The sequence below is a fragment of the Vigna unguiculata genome, chromosome 8 (assembly GCF_004118075.2).
Source record: "Vigna unguiculata cultivar IT97K-499-35 chromosome 8, ASM411807v1, whole genome shotgun sequence".
Classification (NCBI taxonomy): Eukaryota; Viridiplantae; Streptophyta; class Magnoliopsida; order Fabales; family Fabaceae; genus Vigna; species Vigna unguiculata.
Window position 1 is genome coordinate 24,091,498 of NC_040286.1, and position 19,253 is coordinate 24,110,750.

Genomic DNA, 19,253 nt, shown 5'->3' on the forward strand with positions numbered 1-19,253 from the left:
AATTCATGGTAATTAATCGGGGGTTTTAAACCCACAAAACTTAACTAAGGTTTTAAAACATATGTTAAATACAAGAGGATAAAAAACCTCTGTTATTGATTGGTGTTTTTCGGGGTTCGTAAAAACCCCGGCTAACACATTCTCCAAGGATGGTTTAGCGGGAGAAATGGAAACCCTGGGTAAAGAACTTAGTAGAGGTTTTAACCTTGGGTAATATAAAAATAAACCTCCATTAAAAATATTTTTTCTTGATATTTTCTATTTATTTCAAATTATATCTGAAAAATACAATCCATGGATTAATTTTTTTTCCGTTACATTGTGTATGCTTGAATATCAATTGTGGAATTTTAAAATATTTTTACTTGTAAGTGCGGATTTTTTTTTTTATCATTATTATGTCTTCAAATTTGAGAATATATTTGGAGTTCTCAAATATATGTTTTTAATTTGATCCAAACGCAACTTCTATTATTGTCTTTTGATATCTTTAACGGTCGAATAACAAAACACTATAGAGCAAAGGCTAACTTAAATAAACTTTTTTTTTTCTTGGAAATTGAAAATATAACTGATTTTTTTTCCTTTTCAAAACATCATCAAAACTACCCTTACTTTGATATAGATTGGGAACTTCCGTTTCCAAACGGTCCTATCTAACATTTAACATTGTTTGGACCTAAGATGATGCAACCAATCTCGCATATTGAATATCTCAAAATATTTGAATTATGCAAAGTTAGTAACTTCAATGGGCAGCAAGATTGAAATTTTTGTAATAATTCAATCACAAATAATCAAGCTAACATATATGCGTTAGTCAAGCGGTTTCTTCAAGGTTGAAATATAATTTGCAGCATAAGCCTTTAAGCAAAACTTTCGAACGTACCTATGCCTTTACGCAATATATATTATTAAGTTGTTTCATCATTTTAATTTTGTTCCATCTTAATATGTAAACATTTTATATTCAGTACTATATGTTTACTATGTGTGTAAATGAATTAAATGATTAATTAATTAGATAGCTATTCTAATCATTAAAGTTCTTTTACTCATGTTAATTAATGTATAAATAAATAAGATTGGGACTAACACTAACACTTCAAATTAATATCAATTAATTGGAATATAGATTTTGATTAAGCGAGGAATTTTATTTTTGGTCTAGCTGTTGTTTCTTCTTTTTCTTTTTTTCTTTATTAGTTGTTCATAATAAAATTTTACGTACACAAATTATATATTTTAAAAAGACTTGCCGTTAATCAAATTTTTTAAATGCTGTTTTTCATTAATTCAATAACTGAACAATAATTCTTATAAAGTTATAATATGTTTGATGGTCAATATAAAAGTGCTTATCCAAAAATAAAAAATATTTATACAGAAGTAATTAAAGATTCTAAAACTCGACTTATATATCATGCACAACTTCTTATGAGATGAGAATGTGGAATATCGTTACTTCTGTGAATTTTGTTTTATTTTTAAATTACATAAAATTGTGTTTTTGAAATATGTAGAATTTGAATGGACTTGTCACTTGATATAATTTAATATTCAACTTAGTGAAATAAAGTTACTCTACCCAATTTTACGTTAATTACTTATTCCAAACTATAAAAAGCAACTAATTACTTAAAATATAAGTTGAGTAGCTCAAATCTAACATGATTTCAACAATCATATATGTTTAAAATTACATATACATGTTGTTGGATGGCGTAATGAGAGTGACAATAAAAGGAAGAATAAATATAATATTTTTTTAATATTACTTATTATTATTATTATTATTTATTATATAATCATGAATATTTGATTATGTAATGAATGTAAATGATTGTCACAATATAATTATTGTATTTTTGGGCAACAAATTGTGAATACTTGTTTTTTCATTTAGGTATTTCTTCTCGTTTCCGCATATTTTTCAGTCCCATTCATTTTTATAAATGAAAGCAAATATGATGTAAAAATTATTTTATAATTAATATTACACATAGATTGAGTGATTACGTAAAACAAATCAAATATTTAATTTAATTTTTAATAAATTCGTCAAAATAAGCTTGCAGTGATGACTCAGATTAACCTACTAAAATATAATCAGGTTGGTTTAGGAAGGGAAAGTTTTCATGTAGATTCCAACCCTCTCTACACTTGTGTACCTTAAAACCATACATGGTTTTTATTTTAGTTTATATGATATTTGTATATATAAATGAACTGTAATGTATAATACTTACTAAATAAAAGGTTCGATGAATCCAACCATTAATACTTTTTCAATATATATATATTTTTAATAAGATAATCAATAACAATAATAAAGTGTGCACATTTGATGAGATAAGTTTATGTTTTAATTGGTTTTAAGCCACCCACTGATTTCATTATTTTCTTTGAGACTCACATGTCACATAATTAATCATATTAAATGATCGAAACGACAAATATTAAAAAAAGAAATTGAATATTATATTAGAAAATGAAAATGCCGCTAACACATGTTGCATGAAAATGTATGAAGTTGAAAACAAATGGAATAAGAATAAATCAGGATTTAAATAGCGGTGGAAAGGAATATGTATGTTTAAAACAAGAGTTGTGGTTTCCCTTTCACTTTTTGTGTGATAAATTTGAATGAGGTCATTATTATTTATTAATGAGTAAAATAATTGATGTGGAGATAGGTTTTTGGGGTTGTCTGGGTAAAAGTTTGCATAGTTGCATCCACACAACACATAACACATAGACATCCTTTTCGGGGTTTCACATTCATAACCCCCTGCCTCTCACACTGTCCCTCTCACCATTCACTTTGAGTTTGACCCGTTGCCAGCCACCGCCACCATCCACTCTCCACCATCTTCATCTTCCAAACCTTAAATAACCAACTCCTTTCCCCTTTTTCCATTTCCAAAACCCTAATTCTCTCTCCTTCACACTCACACTGCCAGATCTACATCATCTCCCTATGCCTTTTTTTCTCTTCTTTTTATACAACACAATAACCCTTTTCCCCCGACTGAAAGACAACCAACAAAAGATTTCCTTCCATTGTTGCAGTGCAGATCAGGGATTCCATCCAAAGATACGCTTCTTCCCTTTTTCAAAAACCCTTTCTTATTACCCACTCTCTCACACTCATTCATTCATTCAAAAACCTCTCTCCTTTTCTTTCCCCTTTCTTTCTCTTTCTTCACCGCTTTTTGCTTAATTTCCAAGCTATGGATTCTGGCAACAGTGGAAGTATCTCTTCAAGTGGCGATGAAGAATACGATTCACGACCTCATCACACACTCCTCCCTCCAACCTTCCTCACCAATAATCACCCCTCCCAATTTCTTTCTTCTTCTTCTTCTTCTCATTACCAACACCACCCTCACCCTTCTTTGTTCGATCTCTCTTCAACCTACCTCCACGCCCTCTCTCAACCAAACTCCTCCTTCCTACACTTGGACACCGCCACCTCATCCTCCTCCCACCCCCCGAGATCTCAACCCGATTGCACCCACCCTTCAGGAGTTAACGTTGCCTCCTCACCCCAAACCACAACAAACATAAGCCAATGCTTGTTGGGTCCTCAGGTTGGCCTCGCCTCCGACAATGCCAGATCGCAGGAGCCAATCTCGCTTGAACCCGGTAGAACGGTTAACAACGTTGGACGTAACTCCAAGAAGCGAACCAGAGCTTCCAGGAGAGCACCTACCACTGTTCTCACCACGGACACTTCTAATTTCAGAGCCATGGTTCAAGAGTTCACTGGAATCCCTGCACCACCCTTTTCGGCTTCTTCCTCCTACTCTCGGAGGCTCGATCTTCTCACTGGCTCCTCCTCCCTCAGAACCACCTCTCACTTAGACGCAACCACGGGTCCTTTCTACCCTTTGCGTCCTTCGCCACAAAAGGTAAATCATCATCATCATCATCATCATCATCAAAACCCATTGCTTTTATCTTCCTCATCATCGCCCTATAATAACATGGTTGATGCTATAACTCCCACCACCACCACCACCAACAATTCTTCATCTAACAACAACAACAACACCACCACCATCAACTACCAACAACAACTTCCTCCTGATTTGGGTATACCCTATCATCATAACCCACAAAACATCATGCTCAGCATGCAGAACCACCCCAACCTTGCATTCAACCCTCCCCCACCCCCTCTTCACCCTTTTGGCCAGGCAGGGTTTAGTGCAAAGTTACCATCCATTGAGGATCTGGGTATGAGCCATGGTCAGGTTAATAATAATGCAAATTTTGTCTCAAGTGGGATATCGGTGCCACTGAGGAGTGTTAACGTCGATGGAGGAGGAACAAGAGATGTTTCGTTAAGGTCATTGGATGGTGGTGGTAGCTGCAAGTTGAACTTCGCTGTGGCTTCTGCGTCCACTAGCTTGAACCGTGAGAATAGCACCTTACCAAATAACAACAACAATAATAACCCTACAACTAGAGGGGAAGGTACCGTGGATTCCTGGATTTGTTCTTCTGATTAGACTAAACCCGGTACAGAAACTTGTTATCATTACATGGTAGAATATGATGCTGCAATGAATTAAGATCGTGATCATGATGATGTTGATGATAGTGGGTGTTGGTGGTTAGAATTTGCAGCTAACATCTTTCTTCTTTTCTTTTCCTCACCTTTCCTTTTTCTTTCCTTTCTTCTTTTTTTTTTCTCTCCCTTTTGTTTAAATATGTTGATATTGTCAAAAAATTCTGTAGCCACCGTTATGAGATTAATTTAATCATGTATGATATATGTGTAAATTAAATATATATACTTCCTTTAATATCTATATATATAAATATTATTATATATTACATGATGACCAAATGATGTTTAATGTTATTGCAGAAACATAATGGTAGCTAGTTGTAGCATATGATTGTACTTTGATTAGTGTTTGATAATGATGCTGATCATGGTAATTATAAGGGTGGGTGGTGATAATTTTATACTAGCAGACTACATTGTAGAGTAGGTTATTATTATGATTATTGGGAATCCATAGTTTAGTTTACTATATAGTTTATTGCTAAAGGGAATCTGCGGCTAAAATCCCCAATAATAAGAAAAACTGTTCCTCGTACGAACCCTTGTCTAGTGCTTGCTATAAGAAAACATTAAGAAGCACACTATTCACGAATAGATAAGTCGGTGAGTGGCCGAGTGCTGCCATCAACTGAGGAGCATCATCGATTAAAGCAGAGAGAAACAAAGAACGAAAGAGAGAGAAAGAGAGAGATTGTGTTTGCAATTTGCAAAGTTTCAGGTTGATGTTGCTGAGAACGCTCCCTTGTATTTCGGGTTCTAGTTACTGTCCCAAGGTTGAAATGTTGGGTGCAATCTCTCTTTGTCTTTGTTGTCCAAATCTGAAATTTTCCAAAGGTTTGTACTCAACTTTTGTCTTCGTCTTTCATTCTCTTCTGTTTCTTCTACCTCTTACGTGTCCCTCCAATGTGAACTCTTCCGGGTTTTGTTGAATGTTCAATGCCTCGTAATATTCCCACTCTGGCCGTTATTTGACGTGAGCCTAATGAAGATTAATGCAAAAATGTCTACTTTCTTGCACCACTGTTACGTGATATGTATGTGGTGTGGCTGCTCTTTTTCTATAATTCTTAGGTTATGAATATAATATTATTTTCTTTGCGTTAATTATCTTATTTTTAATTTCACTCACTGTGTGTACTATAATTTTTAATAAATAATAATGAATCTACATTTGAACTACATATATTGCTTTTGGAAGAAGGTCATAAATTTAGCCAAAACTCTATTATGGTCTGTGTCTTGGTTTTGCATTTTTCTGTTTCTTTAATGAATAAAGCTTAAATAAAGAGTTCTAAATGTTGTTTTAGTTTTCGACAAGAAATTAAATAAAAGCTAAATCTAATAATGAAATTAATTATTAAAATAAAGCTCAAATTTTCAAAGATGAAAATATCACACTTAATTTTATTTTATTTTTTCAGTTCCTCGTGCTCTCTCGCAGGACTTGCAAAATACGTGGTGGCTTTGTGATACTTTTCAGATCTAGTCACAAACGGAAGATATTTCGCAGGAAAAGTATTCCATTAATAATAATAGATGATATATTCCATGGTACGTTTTTATGTTACTACTCTTTCCTTGATTTGAATGTATTTCGGCTTACTTTTCAACTATGAATGATATTTGCTTGTGGAGCAATTGGTGGCAAGATTAGTGGTTTCTTTTACCTGCCAAGCACGATTATAAAATTTCATCTATGCCCTTCAAAACTTCTAGACCTACAATATTAATATTTGCATCACAACCTGATAACTTTTATACATGTAAAATATGAATTTCCCAAAAGAAAAAAAAATTTATTAAAATGTCATCTATATGAAACATAAACCGTCCATGTAAAATCATGCAATTTCATTATCAAAGAACATGTTCATATGATTGCAAAACTGTTTTATATGAATTTTCTGTACAAATACATCTCCATTCCAATCCGTATATAGTGTAACATTAACGACATCAACAAATTGTCACTTCCTTCATAAATCGTTTCTGTATTCGAAATGATAGAGGGACAATTTTTTTTCTGGAGTTCTGAGAGAATCATGGTACACAAGAAAAAAAACACTAAAAAGGGTGACATTAAGAATTAACAGTATTTTATTACAAAAAAAAAAATTATTGTTGTCTTAGACAACTAAAAAAATGTTAACCTAAATGACAGACATGTCCTTCATATAATTTGTTTTGAAACAATTCGGGGCAAAGTTGTGGCAAGAGAAAGAATAGTACAAATTTGTGCTTATAAAACGATCTCCCTCAAAACAAGTTACTCGGCTTAATCTAGATAGATAATGACATACACAGACAGACTTGTTTTTTTGTTTTCTTCACACGTTACTTTACTTCTTCTTTTTTTGCTGTAAATGCAATAAAAATAAAAATGTAGCAAGCACAGGATCGGAACAAAAAGAAAAAAGGAAAACAAATACATTATAACTACACATTGAGTACAAAATAGAGGTCATTATAGAGTCAGAATTTGACCTTTTGGCATACTTCTAAAAAAAAGAAGCAAATAATTTAGAATTGTCTAAACATCTGCTGCTAGCACATGTGCCTCTGTCAATTTTGGGAAATTTCTCAATTGCATTAAAATTCTAATGCGCATTTCTTAATCACGCAGTTCAATAGTATGTTTTCTTTTTTGTGGCCCCTTTGCTGTTATTATCATGGTGTGTACAAAGGAAGTTATGAGTTAAATAACACTAGAACACTTAGGGATACCATAAATAGACAAACCATAAAAAGTACGAAGATGCAATGCAACACGCATTACAATCAGCTATCATTGGTAGAGTGTAAATAAACCTCAAGGATCGTGATCCACACACGCCCTCGTGTTTCTTTTTCCTCGGAGACCGGAAAAAGAGAAACGATTCTCAACATTGCTTGCATAAATGCACACATAATATGATATTAGTGGGTGCCAAGCATCTTTTCTACTTGTTCAAGGGTTTAAGCATGAAAGATTGGTTTTTGTTTAGAGGGGTTGATTGGTTTGGTAATGATGTGGTGAGAAGGTAAAAAGTTATTAAAAATTCAAATATGAGTCTAAATTTACATCGAAGAAAGATAAAACGTTATTATATTACTATTAAAAATTTTCATATTACATTGAATTTTTCTTACAAATTTGTCAAAAAAGTTTGCAAGAAAATATTTTTTTTTACTTTTCTAAAAATCTTAATTGTCAGGTAATTCCGTATTAATTCTTTTGTGAAAATTATTTCTTACAAAATTATAAAATTCGTAAATATTTCTTATAAAATTTATTTTGGAAAATATTTTATACAAAATATTTTGTAAAAAATTTGGTAACAAATTTTTACAAATTTTTTTAAAATAACAAAATTTATAAGTATTATTTAAAAAAAAAATCAAAAAAAATTTAATAAAAAATATGAATTTTTTTTAATAATATATGATCATCAAAACTCATAAACGTATTATCTTAATATTTTAAATTAAAAATAATGTTAATTCTTTATTTATTTATATATATATATATATATATATATATATATATATATATATATATATATATATATATATATGCAAGACTCATATTTTAATGGTATTTTATCTCTCCGGTTATTTTTAAGGAATAGTTTATCAAATTTGAAGGAAATTATAAGGGAAAGGTGTTTGATTGAAAGAGGAATTGAATGAAAGGAATTAAAGAATGATGATGATAAGAAGGGATTAGGGTAGGGGAATATGAAAGAAGAGGAGAGAGATGGAGGATTTGGTGACATGTGAGTGTTGGGGCATAGGAATGATGGTGGTCCATGACAGAGAATAATCTGGTGTGTGGCAATGATGAACCCCCTACCCTCCTCCAACTTTCTTCCCCCAATTTCTTCTATGCAGTACTCTGTTCTGTTGTTCTCAGTTTTCAGTGTCATGTTGTGTAAGAGTGAGTGACACTGCAATCAACACATGCTGAATTCCTACTAATTGCACCCTTCGCCTTTTCATTTTGTCCTCTATCTATCAGTTTTTTAAACCAACCATCTTATTGGCTTACAATTTTACACCCTTTTCTTTTTCTATTTTCTCTCTTCATCCCATGTTGTGATTCCATTCTTGTCGTTTTCGCCTTTTAACTCACTTCCAAACACCATACTTGTTTCGGAATTGCTTCACTCTCTTTTTTTTTTCATGCAGTAATTATTGCCCCCTCATCCTATATAACTTAATGTACTTTCTTTTATCATCAATTTTTAAACTAAGGTTATCTATGTGTTCAATTTGTTTTTCTTATTCGTCGATGTTAAGCTTTTGTCGTTTTTAATACAAAACCATACATTTATTATACTTAATAAAAATAAATAAAATATATTTAATGTTTCACCAAAATTATAAAATATCTTTTAAAATTTATTATCATCTCTTTTTCTGAAGTTCAAGGCTTATCGGAAGGAGTAGATGTCATGAAAGGTAATATAAATTCTCTAAATAAAAATAATATAAATAATTATATGTGAAAAATCTATTGGAAAAACAAAATAATAATGAAACATGAGCTAATATATATAAAAAATTAACATTGCTTTTAATTTATAATATGTCAATATTCAACTACACTTAAACTTACACTTAAATTTTTAATACTTTTTAATTTTGATTTAGTAATATTTTTTTAAAAATTTATTTATTTATTTATTTTCGTCCTCTTAAGGATAGCACGCTTCTGATGTATATAACATATTTGCTTCTGGTTTATAACATACATAAATTTTAATTAAATTAAAATGAATTACTTTAAATTAAATTTGATATTTTGTATTTTTGATAAATGCTTTTGAACTTTAGCTTTCCTCCAACTACTCTATGAAGTAATCAATTTGCATTGTTTTATTATCACTAATAATTATTTAGAGCATAACATTCACTATCTTAATTAATTTTATTTGTCGTGTTAGAATAGGTGTGATTTAGATTTGAAACAGAAATAATTTTTCAAAGTCAAAATACTGCCTAATGAATTTGTGAGTAAAATTGTTTTATTTGACTTTATGTATTCAAAAGTTACTTTATTAGTTTTTTTTTTTCAAATAATTATGATAGTGGGTGTGGGTTATGCATTACATTAAATATACTTAATTTAACGAATTAATGGTGATAAAATGTTCTTGTTGTTGCACGCTATATTAAATAGTGGTTTGTGCTCGTTTTTTGACCAACAAACCTAATGTGTCTAACGCTGATTAAGCAATTCAGGGTTTATCATACCAAATTGTATAATAATGTTGTTATATATTATTCGTAAGATAATATTTTTAATTTTATGCCTATGTGAAAAAATTATACTTATTATATAAAAAGTAAACTTTACTTAATTATAATTTTGATTCTTATAGTTACAAATCCATAACTTTAATATCTAATTTTCCTTAACTTTGTTTTTTATTAGTCGTAAAATATTTTTTATGAATGTTTTTCCTAACCTCACTTGTAATATCTCACATGTAATATAACCTTAATAATAATAAGAAGAAAAGTGAATGAAAACCTTATATCCAAATGTATATTATAATCTTAGAGAATTTAAAAGAAAAAGTGAAGTGAATAGTTGAACCTATTATGTGATGATACGTGTAGTACATAGAGAATTAAGCATGTGGGGAAGTTTGGAGTAAGAATGGAAATTTGAGTTGAGTGCGTTTGTTATGTATGTTTAAAGTTTAAACAAAGAAGGAAAGAATAGTAAGAGATTTTTGAAAACTTTGGTGCATAACATTTAATTAAAATTAAAGTGGTGAAGACTAATAATGTTGTAGACAGAAAAATCATCCCCTTTTCACCGTTTTTCCCGTTTCTTGTCCCTCCTTGTTCCACCAAATTGTTTTAAGTGGATAACATTTATGTAAGAGTGATCATATCTCAAGCTTATGCAACCAAGTTTAAATGCTCTAACATGTTTAATTCCGATTTACGACACACATTTCTTTAAAATATATTTGAATTTAGTTTACTTAAATTTTAAAACAAAAGAATGTTGAATGTCCACATTAACTAAAAATAAAAATGAATTTATAATATATAAATGAATTATAACTTTATTTTATAAATTAATTTTATAGAATTAAGTTATATTTAAAATTAATTTATTAAAATTATCTAAAATCTATTTTAACAAAATTATTGCTTTTATATATATAATACGAATTTATAGTATATAAGTGGATAAGAACATTAATTTATAGATAAATTTTGTATGATTAAGTTAAATTTTCAAACGTATTATTTAAGAAAAAGAAAAGTAATTTAATTTTCAAAATTTTACTTACTAAATTATTCTTTCATTTTTCTTTTTCTGTTAAAATGTTCACATTCTAATATGTTTGTCTGTGTTACTATTATTGCTTGTAATATTATCTTATTAATTTTTGTCATTACTTTCATTATTTTTATATCTATAATTGTTGTCATAATATATCTTTTTAGGTTTTGCTCATTAGATCAGTTACACTTTAATATCATGAGAAGTTGTTAATTTGTTAATGTTTTCTTTGTTGAGAATTATAGTTTCTCAACTCCTATATCCTTGATTTGTTTAATTTCTTTTTCAATCCATTAAATATAAATTTGTTAGAAGACTTTGGTTTTGCATTTGTGTAAGGAGACTCGATTAAGGATACTTAAGTTAGATTCTAAGTTTTTGAAGAAATTATTTATGAATAAAATATTTATAATTGTCAATAATTGTTTATGGTAATTCATGTTAATAGATGACATATTTCCAAACCAATTTTTGAATTTGTTAATTAATGATTATGACTTAGGGTGCAATTTCTATTCATTTAGTGAAACAATAGGCACAATTAAAATTTTAAGCTAGTATTTGGTTATGATGGAAAAAGATTCGGGATTGTCCATTGCTCAAATGGTGAAAACTCAAGGTGTTCATGTATTATGTAACTCTTCTAGATTTAAACTGTATATATAGGACAAAATTTTTGACATTATTGCATTTATGAGAAAAAAAAAAATTAACGTCAACCTTGAGAGTGTGCCAATAATTTTGCATCACTCGCAGAATATCTTGAGAGAGATATTGTATCATTGTTGTCGTCCACGTTAATTTATTGAAATTAATGTAGAGTGTGTCATTAATATATACTTCATATCGAAAAAGTTAAAATTTCTCAAATGAGTGTTGAATGTTGATTTTACCTTTTAGTGTAGGCTAATACTATATTTCTTCTTTTTTACAAGAACTAAACTTATACTTAACTTGATAACACCTAATTATAATAATATTAAATTGAAAAACATAAGTAGAAAAACAATGTCTTCATTTAGATATTGAAACATATGCTCACATCTTTTATTCACTCAAATTAAATATCATACTTTATTTTGCCTTGATTCTAATTATTTTCTCAGAGAACATTTCATATTGTTCAACAAGTAACCAAAATTAGATTTAACTCACAAATCTACAAGTTTGTTAAATTACCAAAAAAGAAGTGTACTCTTTAAATTAGTTGTAATGCATAAATTATTTATAAGTGGAGGTTAGATACATGTAGTGTTTGAGTGTAAGGTAATTTTATAGAATAAAAGATATATTTGTAATTTGATCTGAGACAGGAAGATCAAAGACATTATCTTTGTCAGCCCCCAAGCAACCCGGAATGCTTTTCCTAACCCCACTTGTGCCCCACTTCTCATACTTCAACTATACATAGCTGCATCATTTCTTAATACTTGTTCCTCAATAAAGTGAAAGTGTAAGACTTTTGTTAATACATGTTGTTCCTTAGTTATGTGTGAATTAAAATAGTTCCTTTTCGTAATCTTCATCCCACTACTAGACATGGATTAATCTTTGAAGATTGGATTTAAGGAAAAAAGAGGGAGTTAATAAAAGCAACATCAAAAAGCATGATATGTCGGATAAGATGCCAGTGTCTAATGCTTCAAAACATTTAGTAGGCATCTATGGTCTAGACAATTTTCTGGATGTTAAAAGCTGACTCACACCTGCTCAAGTGGGGATGGGTTCATTAACACACTTTTAATACTCTTTATACTTTTTCTATTCAAAAAAGTTACACATATTTAGAACATTAAACAACTCAATTTTATATTTCACTACTTTATCTTTTATTTCCATTTTAAATGTACTTTTAGAAAGTTGCTTTTATCACATATTATATAAGAATCATTTACCTTTCTTTTAATCTTGGTAGTCTAACTAACGTACGATATATATATATATATATATATATATATATATATATATATATATATATATATATATATATATATATATATGTATAAAACTAAATAAATAAAAATGTTAATATAAGATTTATATAAAAAATGTCTTGATTTGAAGAATATAATATCTTAATGTTGTTTCGATTTAAAAATAATTGGAATTTGATTGAATCAAAGAATAAATATGAATAATGAATTGAATATAAAACAATGACACTTGACGCTAACACTGACATGTGCCTCTATTGTTGGCACAAATAGCCTGGATGATTTGGTGCTTGAAGATTTGATGAAGGTACATGAAGTCATTGTGATGGAACATGTTCGAACCATGCTTACATTATTGAAGATGTGCAGATTTGATGTTTCATGCGTTGATCAGGCCTTGTATACATGTTCTCTATCTGGATTATTCATGGGGAAAACAAACTTGAAGAATTGTATTCTTGTTGTAGACCATTTTGCATTAATTAGATGTATAAGGTATTAGGTGTGTCTTTTAATCTGTTGAAATGTTTTTCAACAAGTCAAATGGTGTCTTTTACTCTGTTGAATGAGTTTTTAATAGATTAAAAGGTTTGTTGCAATAGTCTTAACTAATACATATTCAATCAATTGATTTATTTTGTAATCCATTGATTTCACTTAAGTTAAGTGAAATCAACCGATTGATTTGAAAATCAACCTATTGAATTTCATAATAGTTTGACTATAAAGGCTGTATTTTTTGAAAGAGAGGTAAGAAGACTATTTTTGAGCGCAAAAACTTTCTAGAATCTGTGGAACTCTCTCTCTCTCTCTCTTATGATCATACAGTGTGCAGTTGTTGAAGATTGATCTTGGATCATTCTTAGAGCTTTTGCTTGGTGTTTTGAAGCTTGGAGAAAGTGGTTTTGGTAGTCAAGGTTGTTCTACCATTGAGTATTGGTCTTTCTCAAGCTTTTAGGTTATGCCTGGTGGTTTTCCATGTCTGCAAGAGGTGCCTTGCTTTGTTGGTGTGATTCTTGTGTAATTCAAGAGTCATCGTGTGGTGTTTTTGCATATTTTGAAAGTGTAGTGTTGTAAACTTTGTAAATCTTTTGAAATAGTGTAAAGGTCAGACTCAGGTTGCCTTGACCAACTGGATGTAGCTCAGGTTTGAGTGAATCAGTATAAAAATATTATGCATTGTTCTTGTCTCTATCTCTCCTCACTCGTATTGCACTTTAAAGTTTATAAAATTTTGATTTGAACTATGTTTTTCACATTCGTGTGTGATATAGTATAATTTGAAGCTTTGCTCATGTTTGTATAACTCATAGGAGTCAATCTTGTTTGATCTTTCATACTATTCCTGGTTCAAATCACAAATTTACATTTTTGCAACTTTCCCTGTTTTTCAGTTGACTATTTTTGTGATTTAGTTTGTTAATTCTATCAGTACTGTATCTGTTTAATGAAATCAATCGGCTATCTCTATTTTTGATCGATTGAAAGTGTCCAGTCCAGGAGTGTTTGCATCCATACGTCATGGTTGATTTGATTCAATTGAAAATTGTTATAGACCTTTAAAAGTCAACATATTTTTTAACTAGCCAATTCAACCATCCTTTCTTGACATTTCAACCATTTCAATACTTACAATTGGTATCTAGAGCTAGGTTCTTGAAATTTACTCAAGTTTGATCCTAAAACTTTTTTTGAAATATTTGAAATGTTTTAAAACAAGCTTCCCTTTGTTGAAGGTGCCTCTATTCATAGACTACTTATCTTTAATGGCATAAACTATCAGTTTTGGAAAATTTGGATGAAAATCTTCATTGAATCAATTGACCAAGGTATATGGGATGCAATCTTGAATGGACCTTACACTCCTAAACATGTTGATGATAAATAGGTTGACAAGCCTTGGACTGAGTGGACAGAGGAAGAAAGAATGAGAGCTCAATATGATTGCACCGCAAAGAATATCCTCATATCATCCTTGAACATATACGAGTTCTTTAGAGTTTTCCAATGCAAAAAAGGCCAAAGAAATGTGGGAGGTGCTTGAAGTGATGCATAAAGGGACTAATGATCTGAAGAGAGCAAGGAAGCATGCCTTGATTCAAGAGTATGAGTTATTCAAGATGCAACAAGAAGAGTTCATAGCAGAAGTACAAAAGAGATTTGTTCACATTATCAACCATCTAATAGGTTTAGGTAAGGAATTTGACAAAGAAGAGCTAAACATCAAGGTGTTGAAGTGTGTTGATAAATCTTGGCAACCAAAGGTCACGACTATTTCAGAATCAAGAGACCTATCTACATTGATTACGACTGCATTGTTTGGCAAGCCAAGGGAGCATGAAATTGAGATGCAAAGGATAAATGAGAAGAGTGAAGTGAGAAAAAGGTTAGGAATATAGCCTTGAAGACTAGCACCAAGAGGAATGATGAACCCGAGGATGAGATGACTAAATCAAGTGAAAATGAGAACTTAAATCTTTTTGTCAAAGGTTTGGGAAGTATCTCAAAAAGAAAGGTAATCAAAAGAGGAACACTTCCAAACAATTTGAGTCAAATTCTTCTAATTTCACTTGTTATAGTTATGGAAAGCAAGGACATATCAAGATTGAATTCCAAATGTTAACAAAGAGAAGGAGAAGAGTTTTGACAGGAAAAGAAAGAAGAAACCCAACGAAAGACATGCATACATAATATGGGAGGACAATGATGATTCAACAAGTAGCTCATCACAAGATGAGAGTGAGGAAGCCAACTTGTGCCTCATGGTTGATTATGAATCATCCTCATCAAGTCAAGTAAGCTTTCTAGACAAAAATGACTACAATCAATTGTTGCATGATTTTGAGGAGTTTCATAATGAGGCAAACAAGATTTCTGCATTAAAATCTATTGAAAAGCTTAAACAACTGGCTGGAAATCAGAGTTAGTCAACTAGAAACAAAAACAAAGGATTCAAAAATTGATTTCGAACACTTAGAAATGATTTATAGTTGTTCTTACGGAACCGAAGGTTGTAATTCACAAATCACTTGAGGACTTCGGGTGACTGATCTCGGTTGTTCTTCTGTTGCTTCAGAGGAATTCCGGGGGCAGAGTAGGGGACCTGCAAAAGACACTCCGATGCCTAAGTCAGCACTAGTGATGTCAGAGTATCAAGATAATTTAATGCGTAATCAATGCATGGAACAGTGTGCTATTTATACTTTTTTACCTGTGGGTCCTACCTAGGATGGGCTTTCTGGCCCAACATTCCCCTTTTTGGCTATTCTTGGATCCAGTGCTTAGAAGGGAAATTACCAGGGGGTCCTTCAGGGGTAGACGGTACTCGGTACCCGGTCATGAGGATCCCTGTGGGTGGATGGTTTCGCGTCGTTGGCCGGAAGGGTTGCGTCACACGTTCGGGTCGTCTTGTGTAAGGATGTTTTGTAATGCGGGATAGACGGCCACTGGGATGGTTGCTGATGGCCGCATAGTTTGTGAGGTTGTCTTTTACGAGTATGCGGTTCACGGTTCTTCTGAGGGTCGTGTTCTTCTAGGAGGGCGCTTGGTGTGACGTATGCGGTTGGTGGGATCTTCCATAACGGAAGGTGATGTGGGCGACCGTCGGCCTTGTTGGATGCTTCGTGAGCCAGAGGGGGCTCTGTTAAGGTAAGCGGTTGGCGGGTGAGTTTGGGGCCGCGTACCTAGATTGGGACAGAAGGTGATGTTGGCGGCCATCGGCCTTGTTGGATGCTTCATGAGCCAGAGGGGGCTCTGTTAAGGTAAGCGGTTGGCGGGTGAGTTTGGGGCCGCATACCTGGACTGGGATAATAGTAATTCAATCGATTGTTTTGGAAATCATCCAACTGAAAAACCTTGTGAAAATTGCACTACTTTAAAAAATCAAGTGAAATACCTTTTGAAAACTTGTGCAAAGTTCACAAGAGGGAAAGCAAACTTAGAAATTTTTCTTGGCTCTCAAAATTATGTGTTTGGGAAAGTTGGACTTGGTTACAATCTTAGTTTCAAAAATAAAGCCAAGAAGTTCTCTAGTTTCTTTTCAAAAAACAAGCCAAATTATATGCCATTCATTTCTTGCAACTATTGTATGAAGAAAGGTAATGTTATTAAGAACTGCTATGCTAGAAATTATGATGTTTCTAAAGGGGTTATGAAATGGATCCCAAAAGGAACTAGAAAGGTGTAACCATGTTGGACCCAACCTATCAAAGGATATCATGTAATACAAATCTGTTTTGCAGGTCATAAAAAGTGAGAAGAAAGATTTGTGGTACCTTGATAGTGGTTGTTCAAGACATATGACAAGTGACAAGACCAAATTTGCAAAGTTGGAATTGAAGAATGAAAGATTAGTGACTTATGGAGACAACAACAAAGGAAGAATACTTGGAAATGGAGTCATAAGCAATGAATCCTCGTTCAACATCATGAACGTGCTACTGGTAGAAGGGTTAAAGCACAATTTGATAAATATAAGCCAACTTTGTAACAAAGGTTTTAAAGTTGTGTTTGAACCAAATCATTGTCTTATATATGATGCATATGGTAGTATTGTATTAATAGGAAAAAAAGTCAACAATATATACTTGATTGATCTGCATCATGCATCATTTAACATTCATTGTTTGATTACAAAAGAGGATGATACTTGGTTATGGCATATGAGGTTTTGTCACAAACACATGCAGCATTTTAATTGATTAAATAGAGTTAAGATAATGTCTATTCGAAGTGATCATGGTGGAGAGTTTCAAAATGAAATATTTGAACACTTTTGTGAAAAACATGGGATTAAACATAACTTTTCTGCTCTAAGAACTCCATAACAAAATGGAGTATTTGAAAGAAAGAATAGATCACTGAAGAACTAGCTATAACCATGTTAAATGAAAACTCACTACCTAAGTACTTTTGGGCTGATGCAGTCAACACAACTTGTTATGTGTTGAATCATGTGTTGATTGGGCCTATTTTAAAGAAAACCCCTTATGAGCTTTTCAAAAGGAGAAAGCCTTTTTAAGCCACCTAAAAGTATTTGGTTGTAAGTGTTTCATCTTAAATAATGGCAAAGAGCAACTTGGCAAGTTTGATGCCAAAGCAGATGAAGGTGTTTTTCTTAGTTATGTTATACATAGTCTTGCATATAGAGTTTATAACAAAAGACTAATGATTGTTGAAGAGTCCATGCATGTTGTATTTGATGAAACTAACCCAAAGCTACAAGATCAAGTGTCAAAGAATGCAGATGAAGATGATATGTTGCAAGAAAAGCAATCTGTTACAGAAAATCGATCGACTAAAAAGGAAAAACAGCCGACTGAAATAGCTGCAGACAACAACTTACCTAAGGATCAGATCAAACCTAAAGGGCTATCAAAGGACAACATCAATTGTGATATTAGACAAAGAGTATCCACTAGATGCAGACTTGTATTTTGTGAACATGTTGCTTTTGTATATCAAATTGAACCTAAGAATGTGAATGATGTTTTAAATGATAATAATTGGATTGTTGCTATACAAGATGAACTCAATCAATTCACAAGAAATTATGTGTGGTTTCTAGTTCCTAGAAGTGATGGCCTGAATCTAATTGGAACTAAATGACTTTTTAGAAACAAAATGGATGAAGATGGTAATATAGTAAGAAACAAAGCTAGACTAGTTGCTAAAGGGTATAATCAAAAGGAAGACATTGATTTTAATGAAACATATGCACTTGTAGCTAGGCTAGAAGTTGTGAGATTACTATTAGCATATGCTTGAATGTGTAACTTTAAATTGCATTAAATGGCTGTGGAAAGTACATTCTTGAATGGTTTCTTAAATGAAGAAGTGTATGTATCACAACCTCTTGGTTTTGAGGATCACCTCTCTTAACCATGTTTTCAAGTTGAAAAAGGCCTTGTATGGTTTGAAACAAGCACCACGACAATGCTATGAAAGGCTAAGCAACTTTCTTTTATGAAAAGGTTATGCTAGAGGTGCAATTGATAAAACACTCTTCATTAGAAAACATGAAAGTGATGTTATAGTTGTTCAAGTGTATGTTGATGATATTATATTTGGCTCAAACAATAACATTATATGTGAAGAGTTGGTTGCAGCTACGCAAGGAGAATTTGAGATGTCCATGATGGATGAGTTTACCTACTTTCTAGGGCTACAAGTCAAGCAACTCAAGCATGGAACATTTTTAAGTCAATCATAATACTGTTTTGACTTGTTGAAAAAGTTCAAAATGGATTATTGCAATGAAGTTGCCACTTCAATTGCTACAAATTGTATTATGGATGTAGATAAGACTAGGCAACAAGTTGATTTAACCAAATATTGAAGGTTGTTAGGTCTTTGCTCTATCTTACAACAAGTAGATAAGAAAATTGGATAAGAAAATCACAAATGACACTTGCCACCTACTTGGCTCAAATCTAATATCATAGAATAGCAAAAA

General features: G+C 31.6%; 1 protein-coding gene and 1 long non-coding RNA gene across 2 annotated transcripts; both read left to right on the forward strand.

Annotated features, from left to right (window-relative positions):
* Positions 1–2,705: 2,705 nt before the first annotated feature.
* LOC114193798 (paxillin-B-like) lies at positions 2,706–4,780 on the forward strand. The gene has a single exon (XM_028083739.1). It carries the CDS (start codon positions 3,234–3,236, stop codon positions 4,515–4,517), a length of 1,284 nt encoding a protein of 427 aa, XP_027939540.1. The 5' UTR covers positions 2,706–3,233; the 3' UTR covers positions 4,518–4,780.
* A 108-nt stretch (positions 4,781–4,888) lies between these two features.
* Positions 4,889–6,245, forward strand: LOC114193226. Its single transcript, XR_003606241.1, has 2 exons — positions 4,889–5,413; positions 6,001–6,245. It is a non-coding gene; the product is annotated as an uncharacterized LOC114193226 (long non-coding RNA).
* The last annotated feature ends 13,008 nt before the right edge of the window (positions 6,246–19,253 follow it).

Bases quoted from the DNA above. Each gene is read 5' to 3' on its own strand.
- LOC114193798 (XM_028083739.1), top strand. From the start codon at position 3,234: ATGGATTCTGGCAACAGTGGAAGTATCTCTTCAAGTGGCGATGAAGAA.